Source organism: Bubalus kerabau, chromosome 11 (assembly GCF_029407905.1).
Source record: "Bubalus kerabau isolate K-KA32 ecotype Philippines breed swamp buffalo chromosome 11, PCC_UOA_SB_1v2, whole genome shotgun sequence".
Classification (NCBI taxonomy): Eukaryota; Metazoa; Chordata; class Mammalia; order Artiodactyla; family Bovidae; genus Bubalus; species Bubalus kerabau.
Window position 1 is genome coordinate 24,503,195 of NC_073634.1, and position 14,551 is coordinate 24,517,745.

A 14,551-nucleotide genomic window follows, 5' to 3' on the forward strand; every position below is an offset into this window, starting at 1 on the left:
GTGCTCTTGAAAACTCCGTGCATATCAAGTCATATTTTAAACAAAATGCTAAAACTTTTTAGTTGAGGAAACCTGCTACAAATGTTTTTAAAGGGAAGGGAGTTTTATCTCCCTTTAAAAACTAGATTTCTGGGGTTTTCCTGTAAACAGGTGACACATGCCAAAAAGCAAAGGTGAGCTGTGTGTTCCTGAGGAAATCACACTTTTGTTACTCAAAGTGTGGTCCACCGACAAGCAGCATCTGTGCCATCAGGGAGTTTGTTAGAAACACGGAATCTCAGGCTGACCCCAGACCTAGACTCAGAATCTGCATTCCGACAAGATCCTCAGGGCATCCCGGTGCACTGCCTTTTGTCTCAGTTTCCTCCCTATGTTGCATGAGAAGCATCTCTAAGCTCTCTTACGGCTCTAAACTTGTAAGATTTTTTAGGATAAGAAAAAATTTGCATAGAAAACTTGTGAATCTTCCATATGAAATCCTATGTTGTTTTAAAGCCTTTAAAAACAATGTAAAGGCTTTGTGTAAAGTGTGTATACATAGCTGGGGGTGACAGTCAATGTGTCTAAGAATCAGTGGAGCTCAGGCGGGCCCAAACCAGATCGATGACTACAGGCACTCTGATGCAGCCCTGTGGGTCCCTCAGTACCACAAAAAGCCCTTTTAGTTGCTGGTTTATGGGGAGAAGGACTTGGCTGGGGGTTGGGAGGAAAGGCCAGGGCTGAAGGGGAGGATAAACACTGGGGATGAGGGGACTTAGGACATTGAATATTTACCAACCAGAACGAATTTTTAACAATCAAAATTTGAACAATCTATGGCTGTACTCATAATATCACTTAAAGATCAGAGTGGCCAAAGCCCACAGTGATGATCTATTTACAGAGTTGCTGATACAGAGGAATTTAAGTCCAACAGAAAAAAAAAAGATCACTTTAAAATTCTTTGTAATTTTCCAGTACTGTGATATTATAGATGTACAGAGGAAGTTAACCTACCTTTAACATGCGTATTTCTCTTAGAGCTATTTTCTTAACGACAGGATCATCTTCGGATTCCACAAATTTTTTAATAGCTACCACTTGTCCCGAGGTTTTGTTTCTGCATTTGAAGACAACCCCATAAGACCCCTCCCCAATCTTAGCTAATTTTTCATACTTCTCCATTGGTGTTGAAGTGATTTAAATTTCTGTACTGATTGACTTGCAGCGCAGTGTTGCACCTGGAAAATAAGATGGCTTGGCTTAATCACTTTACCAAGGATAGGGCTCTCACAGTTTACCATCTAAAATTAATTTGCCCTGGATGCCAAAGGTTTATTTCCATTTAACCTTAAATACACTAAAAAATATCTGGAGATTGTTTTGTTAATTCAGTTAAGTCCTATGTAGTTATTCCAGCTACTGCAAAGATTGCACATATGCTTCTTATCATGGGTTTGTGTGTACTTCAGTTGAGCTAAAAGAATTTGTGGAAAGGAATCTTATCCGATCTATTGTTGTCATTATCCTCAATAAAATGTTTAAAATCTTATCCGATCTATTGTTGTCATTATCCTCAATAAAATGTTTAAAATATGATGCTGTAAAACCCAGCTGAAGGAACACTGCACACTCTGGTGTATGGTGTTTATCTTTCTGGTCCTATTCCAGGTTAATACAGCCAGCTACAAAGAGTGGGAACAGGGCATGGTATGGATACAAAGTGCTCTACTGCCACCTGGTGGACAGAAGAGAGACGGCTGCTGAACAAAGCGGTCATTAAAAACATTAACAAAATCTTTCTAGAGTATCGTTTCTGGTCCCTGCTGCGGCTGCTGCTGCTAAGTCACTTCAGTCGTGTCCGACTCTGTGCGACCCCACAGACAGCAGCCCACCAGGCTTCCCCGTCCCTGGGATTCTCCAGGCAAGAACACTGGAGTGGGTTGCCATTTCCTTCTCCAATGCACGAAAGTGCCCCTAGGTTTTACATGTATGGAGGAATGGATCCTTAAATTCTTAGATCCTAAGGAAAATAATAAAAAAGCACAAAAAATTAAGGCAGCTCTAATTCTTCATGAATGCTTTCATATCCATAGAGACTTCTATGATAATACTAGTTTTGATTTTTCTGTCTTGCATCATACATCCATCAGTTTTGTGGTAACTGGTTGACACGCTAAGTAACACATGAAGCCAACACAATTAAACATATACATCTAGCAATGAAAGATACACAAATTATAAATAGTCTCAAAAATCCCACCCCAGAATCTTGATGATATAATCTCACAGTAATAGTTAGCAATTAAACAACATTGTTCCAATGAAATTACACATCATCTGCACAAATTTTTATGAAGTAGGTGTTATTTTTATTCAATTAAACAGATGAGAAAGCAGGCACAGAAAAGGTAGCATGGACCGAGAACTCAGGCAGTAGGGTTCCAGAGACCGCAATTTGACTCACAACACTACACTGCTTCTTGGTGAATTCAAAAGAAAGCACAATTTGAAGAACCACTTTATCCAGGTATTCAGATTAATAAAATGTCAAGCGAAAGAGCCAATCACTTTAAAAAATTCTCATGTTTCAAATGAGGACACTTTTTTTTTACTTCACTATTATTGTCTTTTCCATCTAAAGAGTATCTCAGTGGAGAAAGAAATCATCTACTCTTGCTTGCAACCATAAAAATACACAACTGGGAAAAGTATTTAAGAGGTAAAGGAGTAGTACCTTTTAAAAATTTGTGCTTTTACAAATGCCATTTCTTTATTGTTGTTTTTTGATTTTATTTTCTCCTATAAAAGGAAGAAAACTTAAGCACACACTCAAGTAACACATGGAAAATCCATCACAGGTTATAGCCTGAAAACTCTGTTAATTACACTGTATTTAAAAATAGGTATTATTGATACTTTCCTTGTGGTCCAGTAGCTAAGATTTCACGCTCCCAATGCAGGGAGCTTGGGTTTAATCCTTGTTCAGGGAACTAGATTCCACATGCTGCAACTAAGAGTTTGCATGCCACAGCTAAAGATCCTGCAGGCTGCAACTAAAAAAAATCCCGCATGCTTCAGCAAAGATCGAAGATTCCACGCGCTGCAACTAAGACTGAGCACAGCCAAATAAATAATCAATAAAACAAATATAAAACATTTTTAAAATAGATATTATTATCTTAAAGGCATTTAGGCATAAGCATGCATACATTTGTCTTTCTGTAGCCAAGTAAAGGGCTTCCCCGGTGATTCAGTAGTAAAGAATCTGCTTGCAATGCAGGAGACATGGGTTCGATCCCTGAGTTGGCAGATCCCCTGGAGAGTGAAATGGCAACCCAGTCCAGAATTCTTGCCTGGAGAATCCCATGGACAGAGAAGCCTGGTGGGCTACAGTCCATGAGGTCAGAAGAGTCAGACATGACTTAGCAACTAAACTACCACCACCAGCCAAGTAAAGGGTGATCGGGAGGAGGACAGGAGAAATGGCACTTGCTTTAGAAAGTTATTGGCATAGAAAATTGAAGATTTATGACTTTAACCTACTTAATGAGTGTTACGGTTACTGAGGGAAATTTTGAATATGCCAAAAAAACTTAATTATGAAGTTTTAGTCTATGTGTTATTTTGTTTCCCTCAAGTAGGTGATCTGATCTACTGATTTGTGATTTTCCTTTTCTTTCAACAGGTTCAGCAGCAAAGACTGATTGCTCAGAATAATATCGAGATCTCTGTCACATCAACCAAACTGCTGAATATGATAATATAAAGCACCAGAAAATAGTACTTTACTAGTAACATCACTGACTCGGTGGATGTGAGTTTGAGTAAGCTCTGGGAGTTGGTGATGGACAGGGAAGCCTGGCGTGCTGCAGTCCATGGGGTCACAAAGAGTCGGACACGACTGAGTGACTGAACTGAGTAACATCCCCATATTATCTGTTTTCCAAAGCCCTTATATGTTCATAGGAGATGAATCTGAGTACATAGGTAGGCATTAGAACAAGGCAGGCATTTCACAAAGGAATTTATGGCTCTAATTCCAGCTTACTAGGACTCCACCAGAGTTTATAGAAGCTATAATTCCTATCTCTGACATGAGGTTCAGATCAGATATCTCACTGTTTGATGAACATCTCTAAATGAATGGACAGAAACATCTCAAAATCAATACATTCTAAATCAAATGTCTTCTTTCTAATCATCTACCCTTACCCAAAGTTCCCAAACCTGCTCTGCACAGTTCCTAAATGGCTTGTCAAGATATGCACAGGGAAAACTGAGGCAGACGAGGTCAGGGGCAGCAGCTTAAATGGAATCTCTCTCATGTACCTTTCACAAAGCTATGGAAGTCAACCAAAGCAATAAAACCACATAAATCCAATACGGTCAACATTATAAGGAGACAGAGGAGTCCAAACTTAGATAGAAAGATAAACATCCAATTCTGGAAAAGATACCTCTTGAGCTGCCCTTTTAAGCCCTTGCAGAGAGCAAAGATGGGAGTGGGGTGAGGTCTGGAAAAACTATAAAGAAGAGAGAAGAGTAAAAGAAGGGCCTAAGATAGACTTAGCATCACTCCTCAGAAGAGAAAAACACATTACAAGTGCAAAAAGTACTGAGAGTGTCCTGGCAGATCTGAGCACTCACTACAGGGACGAGACTTCAAAGTACAAGAGCATCCAGGAGGCATCAGTCAACTTGTCCTACTCTTGGGGAAGAGAAGGGTAACAAGGAAGGGAGAGACTTATTCAGTCTTTGTTGGAGACTAGGTAAGTGAAGGGAAAAAGAAACAAGAGGATAAATTTGCAGTTCTGCAAGACAAAAGGGAATTCTGAAACAGAAGGCTATGTAAACCTTCCTCCCACCACTAAGAAAGCACAGTCCATTAGAGACACTGCACTTCAGCACAGCAGCACGGCAAGCGTCCTTGAACTAGGATGGCTGTCAATTACTGTAAGCCTAAACCTGCCCAAGAAATAAAATAGAAAAAAAGTAATCTCCACACAAAGTTATTAGTAGAAGAGAACAGAAATGAGAATAAAACATCGCAGCTGATAAAAATCATTCCAGGGAGTTCCCTGGAACAGTGCGTGCCAAGTTGCTTAAGCGGTGTCTGACTCTTGCTGACCCCATGGACAGTAGCCCGCCAGGCTCCTCTGCCCATGGGATTTTCCAGGCAAGAATACTGGAGTAGGTTCCCATTTCCTTCTCCACTGGAATACTGATAAAGGAATAAAAAATAGGTTGAGGGAATTCCCTGGCCGTCCAGTGGTTAGGAGTCAGAGCTTTCACTGATATGGCCTGAGTTCAACCCTTGGTTGGGGAATTGAGGTCTTGCAAGCAGAGCAGTGCAACTGAAAAAATAAAAAAACAAAAGAACTTTCCAAAAAACCTAACCATGAAGCAGAAGAAAACTAACACAATATCTGATTTAAATATCCTCTAACAATGATTTGGAAATAGAAAGAACCACTTTAGATAGCTCAGCAGTGAAGAAACTGCTTGCCATGTGGGGGACCTGGGTTCGATCCCTGGGTCGGGAATATGCCCTGGAGAAGGGAATGGCTACACACTCCAGTATTCTTGTCTGGAGAATTCCATGGATAGAGGAGTCTGGTCAGCTACAGTCCATGAGTTATAAAGAGTTGGACACGACTGAGTGACTAACACACATACAATGTTGATGAAAAAATAAATTGATAGTTGATTTAACTCAGGAAAGAGAAAGAAGAGAAAGAAAAATGATCTCAGAAATAGAGACTAAATAACAAGATGCCAACAGGAGAACAGAAATAAAAGTTTAAGAAGAGGAATTAAAGAAAGGCAGACTAGCAGTTAAGAGGCTAAAAATGAGGGGGAAAGAAGGAAGTGAGTTTAGAGAGACAGCAGTTGAATGGAAGATAGGCAAGGAAGATACAACAAAAGTATAACTAGAGTTCCTTAAGAAAGAAAACAAAATAATGGAATAGAACCAATATTTGAACATAAACCAAGAAAAACTTCTGGAAATAAGATGTGAATGTACATATTGAAAGGACCCATCAGGTAATTGACTAACTAACTCAGAACAACCAATTCAGAGACATATTTGAATAAAATTATTAAGATAAAGAAAATACTCTCATAGCCTCCAGTCATAAAGACTAAATAACTTCAGTGTAACAGAATTAGAGTGACATCAAACTTATCAAGAGCAACATACAACGCAAAATGAGAATGCATCAGCATTTTGAAGAAATTCAAGGGAAGAAAGTGAAAACCAAGGGTTTCAACTCAGCCAAGCTGTCCTTCAAGGTAATAGACAAACAGTGTAAAACAAGCAAGAATTCCAGTAATGTTATATTCATGAGCTCTTCTCAAAAAATCTGAGAGGATAACTTTCACCCAACCAAGAGTTGACTGGGAAAACTTCAGCAAAAGCATTTATAGTGAACATTTAATGTATTCAGTGTATTCAAAGACTTCGTATACATTTAAAGTATTCAAAGACTGAAACAAAGGGAGGTACAAAAGTGGAAGAATAAATATATAAGTAAAAACTTGTAGATGTTACCAGTTTTGATAATGTAGGAAGTAATGCAACTAAAAATCTGTTAAAAGAACGGGGGAAAAGGGAGGCAGAATAAGTTCATGGATAACTGAACTGCTGCTGCTGCTAAGTTGCTTCAGTCGTGTCCGACTCTGTGTGACCCCATAGACAGCAGCCCACCAGGCTCCCCCGTCCCTGGAATTCTCCAGGCAAGAACACTGGAGTGGGTTGCCATTTCCTTCTCCAATGCATGAAAGTGGAAAGTGAAAGTGAAGTCACTCAGTCGTGTCAGACTCTTTGCGACCCCATGGACTGCAGCCTACCAGGCTCCTCCGTCCATGGGATTTTCCAGGCAAGAGTACTTGAGTGGGGTGCCATTGCCTTCTCTGGGATAACTGAACAGGTAGGAATAAAAAGATATATTAAGAAACAACAAAAAACAACTGGGGGCTTCCTTAGGGACTTGGTGGTAAAGAATCCGCCTGCCAATGCGGGAGACACAAGTTTGATCCCTGGTCTGGGAAGGTCCCACATGCTACGGAACAACTAAGCCTGTATGCCACGACTATAGAGCCTGTGCTCAGAGCCCAGGAACCACAATTACTGAGCCCATGAGCTCCAACTACTGCAACCCTCACGCCCAAGAGCCCATACTCTGCAACAAGAAGAACCACTGCCGTGAGAAGTCCACGTGCTGCAATGAAGAGCAGCCCTCTCTTGTCGCACCTAGAGAAAAGCCCGCACAGTAACGAAGACCCAGCACAGCCAAAAACAAATAAATAAATAATAAATAAATAAAATTATAAAAACACTTGACAAACCAGAGAACAAAAGGTTAAATAAGAAAACAAGGACTATGAGAATTTTTTTTTCTTTTTTTAAAGTATTAGTCTAGGGAATTCTCTGGCAGTCTGGTGGTTAGCACTTGGTGCTTTTACTGCCGTTTCACTTCCTGTCAGGGAACTAAAATTCTGCAAACTGTGCAGCTCTGCCAAAAAAAAAAAGGCATTAGTCTAAAGGTAACTACTGAAACAAAAATACAAGCTTCCAAAATACCAAAGAAATTGAAAAAAATATAAATCTAACACAGTACATAGAGAAATTCAGAAAATTTTACATTCTGCACATAATAATTATAACATAAAACAATATGGCAGAATAGAAATGAAAATAAGTTGTATCAGTAAATACGAGTGGGCTTAAGTCATTTATTAAATGAGAAAATTTTAAGTATGGCTCACAAAACAAGATCCAGTTATAAGCTAGATGCAAGAGACACACCTAAAATAAAGTGATTCAGAAAGGTTAAAAATGAAAAGACAGGCAAAGGTATATAGGACAAATGGAAACAATAAGAAAGGAATTTGTGATCTTGGTATCAGACAAAGTAAAATTAAAGCTAAAAAAAGTATTAAATATGACAAAAGGGGGCAGTTTTTAATGCTAAGAGCAAAAATTCATAATGTAGATATAACAGTGTCAAATAGCACAGCAATTACTGTTGTAAAGCAGAAACTCGAGGGCATGCAAGGAGACATGTATAGAAACAAATTAATGAGAGACTTAAATACATCACGCAGTAAAAGACAAGGCCAGTGAACACAAAATATGTAACTCTGCAGAACACACAAACAATGCAAGCAGTAAAGTGAACCTAGAGGAGAGATATAAACTGAATTTTATACTCTGATAATACGGAATGGACCTTCTTATCAAGCACGCAGGGACTAGTCACAAAAACTGTTGTTTTTTTTCCGTTGCTCAGGCATGTCTGACTCTTTGCGACCCCATGGACTGCAGCATGCCCAGGCTTCCCTGTCCTTCACTATCTCCTGGAGTTTGCTCAAACTCATGCCCATTGAGTCAATGATACCATCCAACCATCTTATCCTCTGCCGCCCCCTTCTCCTGCCCTCAATCCTTCACAGCATCAGGTTATTTTCCAATGAGTTGGCCCTTCTCATCAGGTGGCCAAAGTATTGGATCTTCAGCTTCAGTGTCAGTCATTATATTAAGTCACAAAGAAAGCATCAGGAAATCTCAAAAGTAGAAATATTATAAATAACATTCTGGTCATAAAATATCAAACAAGAAATTGGAACAAGAATTAAAAACATAAAATAAAAAAAGATCTTCTACCTAAAAATGAAGAAGTCTTCTATTAAATACCTCTTGGGTAAAGAGGGAAACACAAACTAAACTAATAAAATTTAAAAAAATGATTATGAAAATACAACATATCAAAATCTAGAAGATACATTTAAAGTAGTGGTTCTCTACTAGAGTTGGTTTTGGCCCCCAGGGGCATTTTTCAGGGTCTGGAGACATGTTTTTATGAGTATGCAGAGACCAGGAATGCTGCTAAACATTCCTCAAGGTGCAGGACAGACCCCCATGATAAACAACACTCTGATCTAAAATAATAACACAGTTGAAGTACCCTGTCATAAAGCAGTAAAGAGAAGAAAAGCCAGAGATCAAAACAAACATATAGAAAAAAGATAGAAGGCTAAAAATTAACAAATTAAATTCAAAATTTAAAAATATAGAAAAGCAAATACAAAATGAACTAAAGTAAAGCACAAAAAGGGAAACAATAAATTAATAAACTAAAATAGAAATTAATAAATCAAAGAAAACTTAAAACAGTAAATCTAATTAATAAACCTAAATTCTGGTTCCTTGAGAAATTTAAAATAGACAAATCATTACCTAACTTAATGAAGGAAAAAAGGAGAAATAACAATATGTAAAATAAAATCATAAGAGGGAATAACCGTCAAAACAGAAGAATTTTTAAAAGATCATGAGACTATTTTGCATTTATGCAAATGAATATGAAAACTTGGATGAAATGGATAATTTCCTCAAAAGACAGAGTTTACCAAAATTTGTCCAATTAGGGATTGAGAATCTAGACTGGTTTAAGTATAGGAAATAGAGGAAGTTTTTGTTTTTCTTTTTAATCCCACAGAAAAGCACAAGACGTCAGACTTTGACTATGGTGGGGTAAAGAGATTGGCAAATTTTCTTCCTAAAACACAAGTATAACACTAAGCAAAACTGTCCAAGAAACAAAAACAAAAATACAACAATTTTACGAATCTGGAAACTGAGTAGAAGCAAAAAGCAAATGGGGAAGTATTTATTTATGATAAGCTGCTAGAAGGCTACTTAAGAACAGTGGGGTCTGCGGCTTCTTGCCTGAGGCTTCCATCATTCCTCCGCTACCCCTGCCCCCCAGTTCAATGAGGGCAGTAATAAGACCAGTGTGGATGGGCCACGAGCCAGCAGCCTTGCTCCCGAGGGGGTGTGTTTGACATACCTCAGATGATGAAAACCTGTGACAACGTCAGTGAAATTCTTATGAATTGATATGAAACAAAAGGGAGAGAAAACAGTTTTTCAAGCCTGAAAATGCGGTTCTCATGCGGGTGAGGTGTAGACCAGCCACGGGATTTATGGGAAGATCCTAAAAATGAGAGAACCACAGAGGGGCTAGATTAGCTTTCCACACATGGGGAAGATCAAAGAAGGTCTTAAAAAAAGTTAAAGCTTGGCAGGGTGGAGGACTGATTGAATTTTGAATCCTCTCTCCAACCCACATACTCATTTCCTAGAAGAGGTGGAAGACTTATGGCTAGAGACGTCTGAGTACCACCACTGCCCAAATTATTGGCGACCATTAAGCTCTGCAAGACAGCGGTGACTTCTAGAAAGCCAGGCTAAAAAACTAACACACTGAATAGAAACATTAGCAGCCACACATATGGGAGGAGATGGACTCTGAAATATAGGCAGAATGCAAAAACAAAAATCAACCCATTAAAAAAAACAACAAAAACCCAGGGGAGAAAACCAGAATCCAGAATTTCTGGATAATATTTATCTAAAATGTCCAATTTTCAATAAAAATTATGCAGCATGCTAAGAAAAGGGAAAGTGTGACCTATACTCAGGGAAAAAGTCAATAAAAATGAATTCTGAGCAGATGGATTTTGCTGACAAAGACTTCAAAATCAGCTTTTATAAATATGATCAAGTAATTTAAATAATGAGAAGAGAATATGACAACAATGACTCAGATAAACAGGGGATCTCCACAGAAGAATGAGAAGCATAAAAAGAACCAAATGGGAGTTTTAGGGTCAAAAGATGTAACTGAAAAATTCACTAGATGGATTCAGTAGCAGGTTTGAGATGGCAGAAGACAGAATCAGTAAATCTGATAACAGGTTAATAAAAAATGGCCAGTTGGAAAGACAGACAAAAGCCTTAAGATGAACAGACTTCTGGAACAAAAATCAACAGTACCAATATACATGTAATGAGATTTCTCATAAAGAGAGAGTGAGACAAAGGGGTAGAAAATTACATTTGAAGAAATAATGGCCAAAACCTTTCTAAACGTAATGGAAAACACTAACTACAGATTCAAAAAGCTTAATAAATCCCCAAGTAGGATAAACGTGAAGAGATCCATACTTAGATAAATCATAATCAAACTTCTGGAAACCAAAGATGAAGAGAGCTCTCAAAAACAGTGAGAGAAAATGATTCACATACAAGCAAACAGCAACATGCTCACTGACCAACTCTTCACCAGAAAAACAATCACAAAAAAAGCAATAAAAGAAAAAACCTCCCTCTTTAAAAAGATCAGTAAAATTAATGGACTTTTATCTAGATGGACTAAGAAAAAAGAAAGAAAAATTGCCAAAATCAGAACCACCCTACAGAAGAAGATTAACAGAGAATATTATGAACAACTTTAAGCAACCACATTAGATACCTTGGTTGACCAAATGCCTAAAAAGACAAAATATCAAACTAACTCAAGGAAAAATAGAAAATCTGATTACACCCTTAAAAAATAAAAGGAACTGAATTGGTAATTAAAAATCTACCTACAAAGAAAAGTCCAGGCTCAGATGGCTTCACAGATGAACTCTACCAAACACCGAGAAGAATTAATATCAACTCTTCACAAATTGTTCTAAAAAATTGAGGAAAGAACATTTCCCAGCCCCTTCTGTAAGGCCAATATTAACCTTGATACAAAGTCAGAAAAAGAAATCACAAGAAAACTATAGATCATTATTCTCATAGATTTAAGAATCCTCAACAAAATTAGTAGAAACATATAAGGTGGATGTATGCCATGACTACAAAGGATTTATCTCAGGAATGCAAAATTACTTTAATATCTGAAAATTAGTAATGTAAAACATCATATTAATATGACAAACAAAGGAGCATCTCAGTAGATATGACAAAAATCCAATATCCATTCACAATAAAAATCTCAACAAACTGTATTAGAAGGGAATTCCCTACAGGAGATCTGTGAAAAACCTACAGTTAGTAGGCTGCAGTCCATGGGGTCGCATAGAGTCAGACACGGCTGAAGCCATGTAGCAGTAGCAGCATCATGCTTAATCTTTCTCTCCTAAGACTGAGAAAACGATGCCTGCTTTCACCACCACTACTTAACATTGTTTTGAAAGTTCTCATGCAATAAGTCAAGTGCAATAAGTCAAGTAAAAGAAATTAAAAGGATGTGCCTTGTGGCTGGGCCCCAGGGGTGGACCCAGGTCCCAGCAGTGAAAACACTAATTCCTAACCACTGAACCACCAGGGAATTTCCAAAATATTTATAGTATCATTACTCATAGGAGTCCTAAACTGAAAGCAAACCATCAATTGATGAATGAGTATCCATGCAATGAAATACCATTCATTTCATTCAATTCAAAATACCAGTAATAGAAAAGAACAAAGAAACTAACACAATACTGTAAATCAATTACACTACAATAAAAATTAAAAACAAAATAGAAAGGAACAAAGTACTGATACATGCTATAATGTGTTAAACATTAAAAAAACCCCATAATGCTATGTAAGAAAAGCCACACACACACAAGGAACACATATGATTCCATTTACATGAAATTTCTAGGAGAGTCATATGAGCCACTGAGAAGGACACAGGATCTCCTCTGTGATATTTATGCCAAAAAATGGAAACCTGAATATAATTATAAGGTAATAGCAGACAAAGCCAAACTGAAGACCATTCTACAAATAACTGGCTTGTGTTCTTAAAATATCAAGGTCATGAAAGGCCAAGGTCAAAGTACTGTTCCAGACTGAAGGAGAGTGAAGAGAAGCAAAAAATGAAATGTGATGCGTGATCTGGAATTTGGTTCTGGAATGGGGAAAATCGTAACTATAAAGAATCATCCTGGGATATCTGGTGAAACCTAAATATTGATTGTAGGTCAGATATCAGATTTCCTGATTTTGGCAATCTTTACTGAGGTTATATAAGATAATGTCCCAGTTCTTAGGAAATAAACATTGAACTGTTTAAAGGGACATGATGTTTACAATGTACTCTCAAACAGCACAGAAAAATTAATATGCATATATATATAATACACACACACAAAGAGAGAAAGAAAGCAATAAAAAATAGAGCAAAATGTAAACAATTAAAGGATATAAATGTATAGGAGTTCATTGTACTATGCATTCAGGTTTGAAATTATTATACCAAAATAGAGCTATTTTAGAAACCTATATATAGGGGGACTATAGTGTCAACTCACTTTTTTTCTGCCTATCTAGTTCAATGACAGCAAAACATCTTTCTCAAACATCAATATAATCAGAGATCATCCTTTCTCAAAAATGGCTATGGCTTCTACTGTCACAGAATAAAGTTCAAATTGTAGTATGGTATTTACAGTCCTTTCAACACTGGTCCCAGTGTACCTTCCCTGCCAGTCCTTCTCAGATTTTTTCCCCAAACACTGTCAAGTCTCTAAGTCTCTGCTTACACGCTGCTTGGAAGGTTTGACTCCCAAACCCTTTTCATCTTTTGCAGTTCAACTCAAATGCCTTTTCTACTTATCATTTCCCTGATCCCCAAAGGCAAGCCCTTTCTCACCACACATACTGAGTCAACAACTTCCTCACTCCTTTTTTACACATTACTTACTGCACTTGAGATACTTTGTTTGCCCACTGTCTGGCACACAGTAGGTGCTCGACCTGTCTGTTTCAGTCATATCGTAATTTTATTTGCTATCCTTTCCACTAAATATGTACCTTTCTGCTTTAAACAAAAGCAGTAATACATATTGGTTGTTAATATAGTACCTGGGCAGGAAATCAGTATTAAACAGTGAGACAGTTATCTGCAGTGAATAGAAGCAACTGACAGGGAATATTTTTCAGTCATTAGTCACCTTCAATCTGAACCTATGTACCTCTTGGCTAATTTACCAAATGTTTGACTATTAAAGTTAATGAAGTTCTGTGTACAAAGGCAAAAACAGGTACAGACTTGGGCCGACTGGTGAATATGACACAGACAGGTAGATACTTGAGCGGATCATTAAATTCTTTAAAAATGTTCTATTTATCTTCCTTAGTCTTGAGGATTTGCAAAAGGATGCACATACAAACTAAGAAACATTTGGGGGCAGATTATTTGCCATGATTGTACCACAAGGCAGGTCACGAGGGTTCAAGCTAGCCTTTGAAGAAAAAACTGAGAGAAGGAAAACAAAATTAAGAAAGAGAGAGGAAATGGGGTGAAAAAACATTAATTTCCTAATCTAAAAGTTTATAGGAAACAGGTAAATCGTGGCATTATGAATAGGGGAGTAAGGAGACCCTTTCAAGACCAAGACAAGTTACAGATTCTACACGCTAAAAGTCACAGTCCGCTACGCTGTTATTATTTGCAATGCAACAAACATGTATTTATATTTAATAAAACTGACCGGAAAAATGGGCTATAAAACCATTCTCCGTCTGTCTTATAAACATCATACCAAATCGCAGAACTTCAAAAGTACACACACCCGTTTAAAAACCTGTCTTCGTGACAATACAACAGGATTAACTAAGAGCACCCCAGGAAACCAAAGACCACATCATTCACATAATCCAAGAAACGAACTTTGTTTAAAAGCTTCACATTTCATGCGAACACATAACAGATCTGAAAGTCTGGCATAATCCACT

General features: G+C 37.7%; 1 protein-coding gene across 1 annotated transcript in view; it reads right to left on the minus strand.

The window, feature by feature from the left end:
• Positions 1-14,551, minus strand: part of CDKL4 (cyclin dependent kinase like 4) — a 49,659-nt gene that overhangs the window by 34,703 nt on the left and 405 nt on the right. Inside the window, exon 2 of the mRNA XM_055539082.1 lies at positions 997-1,220. Within this exon, the coding sequence (XP_055395057.1) occupies positions 997-1,164 (168 nt within the window). The 5' untranslated portion in view covers positions 1,165-1,220. The remainder of the gene's footprint in view (positions 1-996; positions 1,221-14,551) is intronic.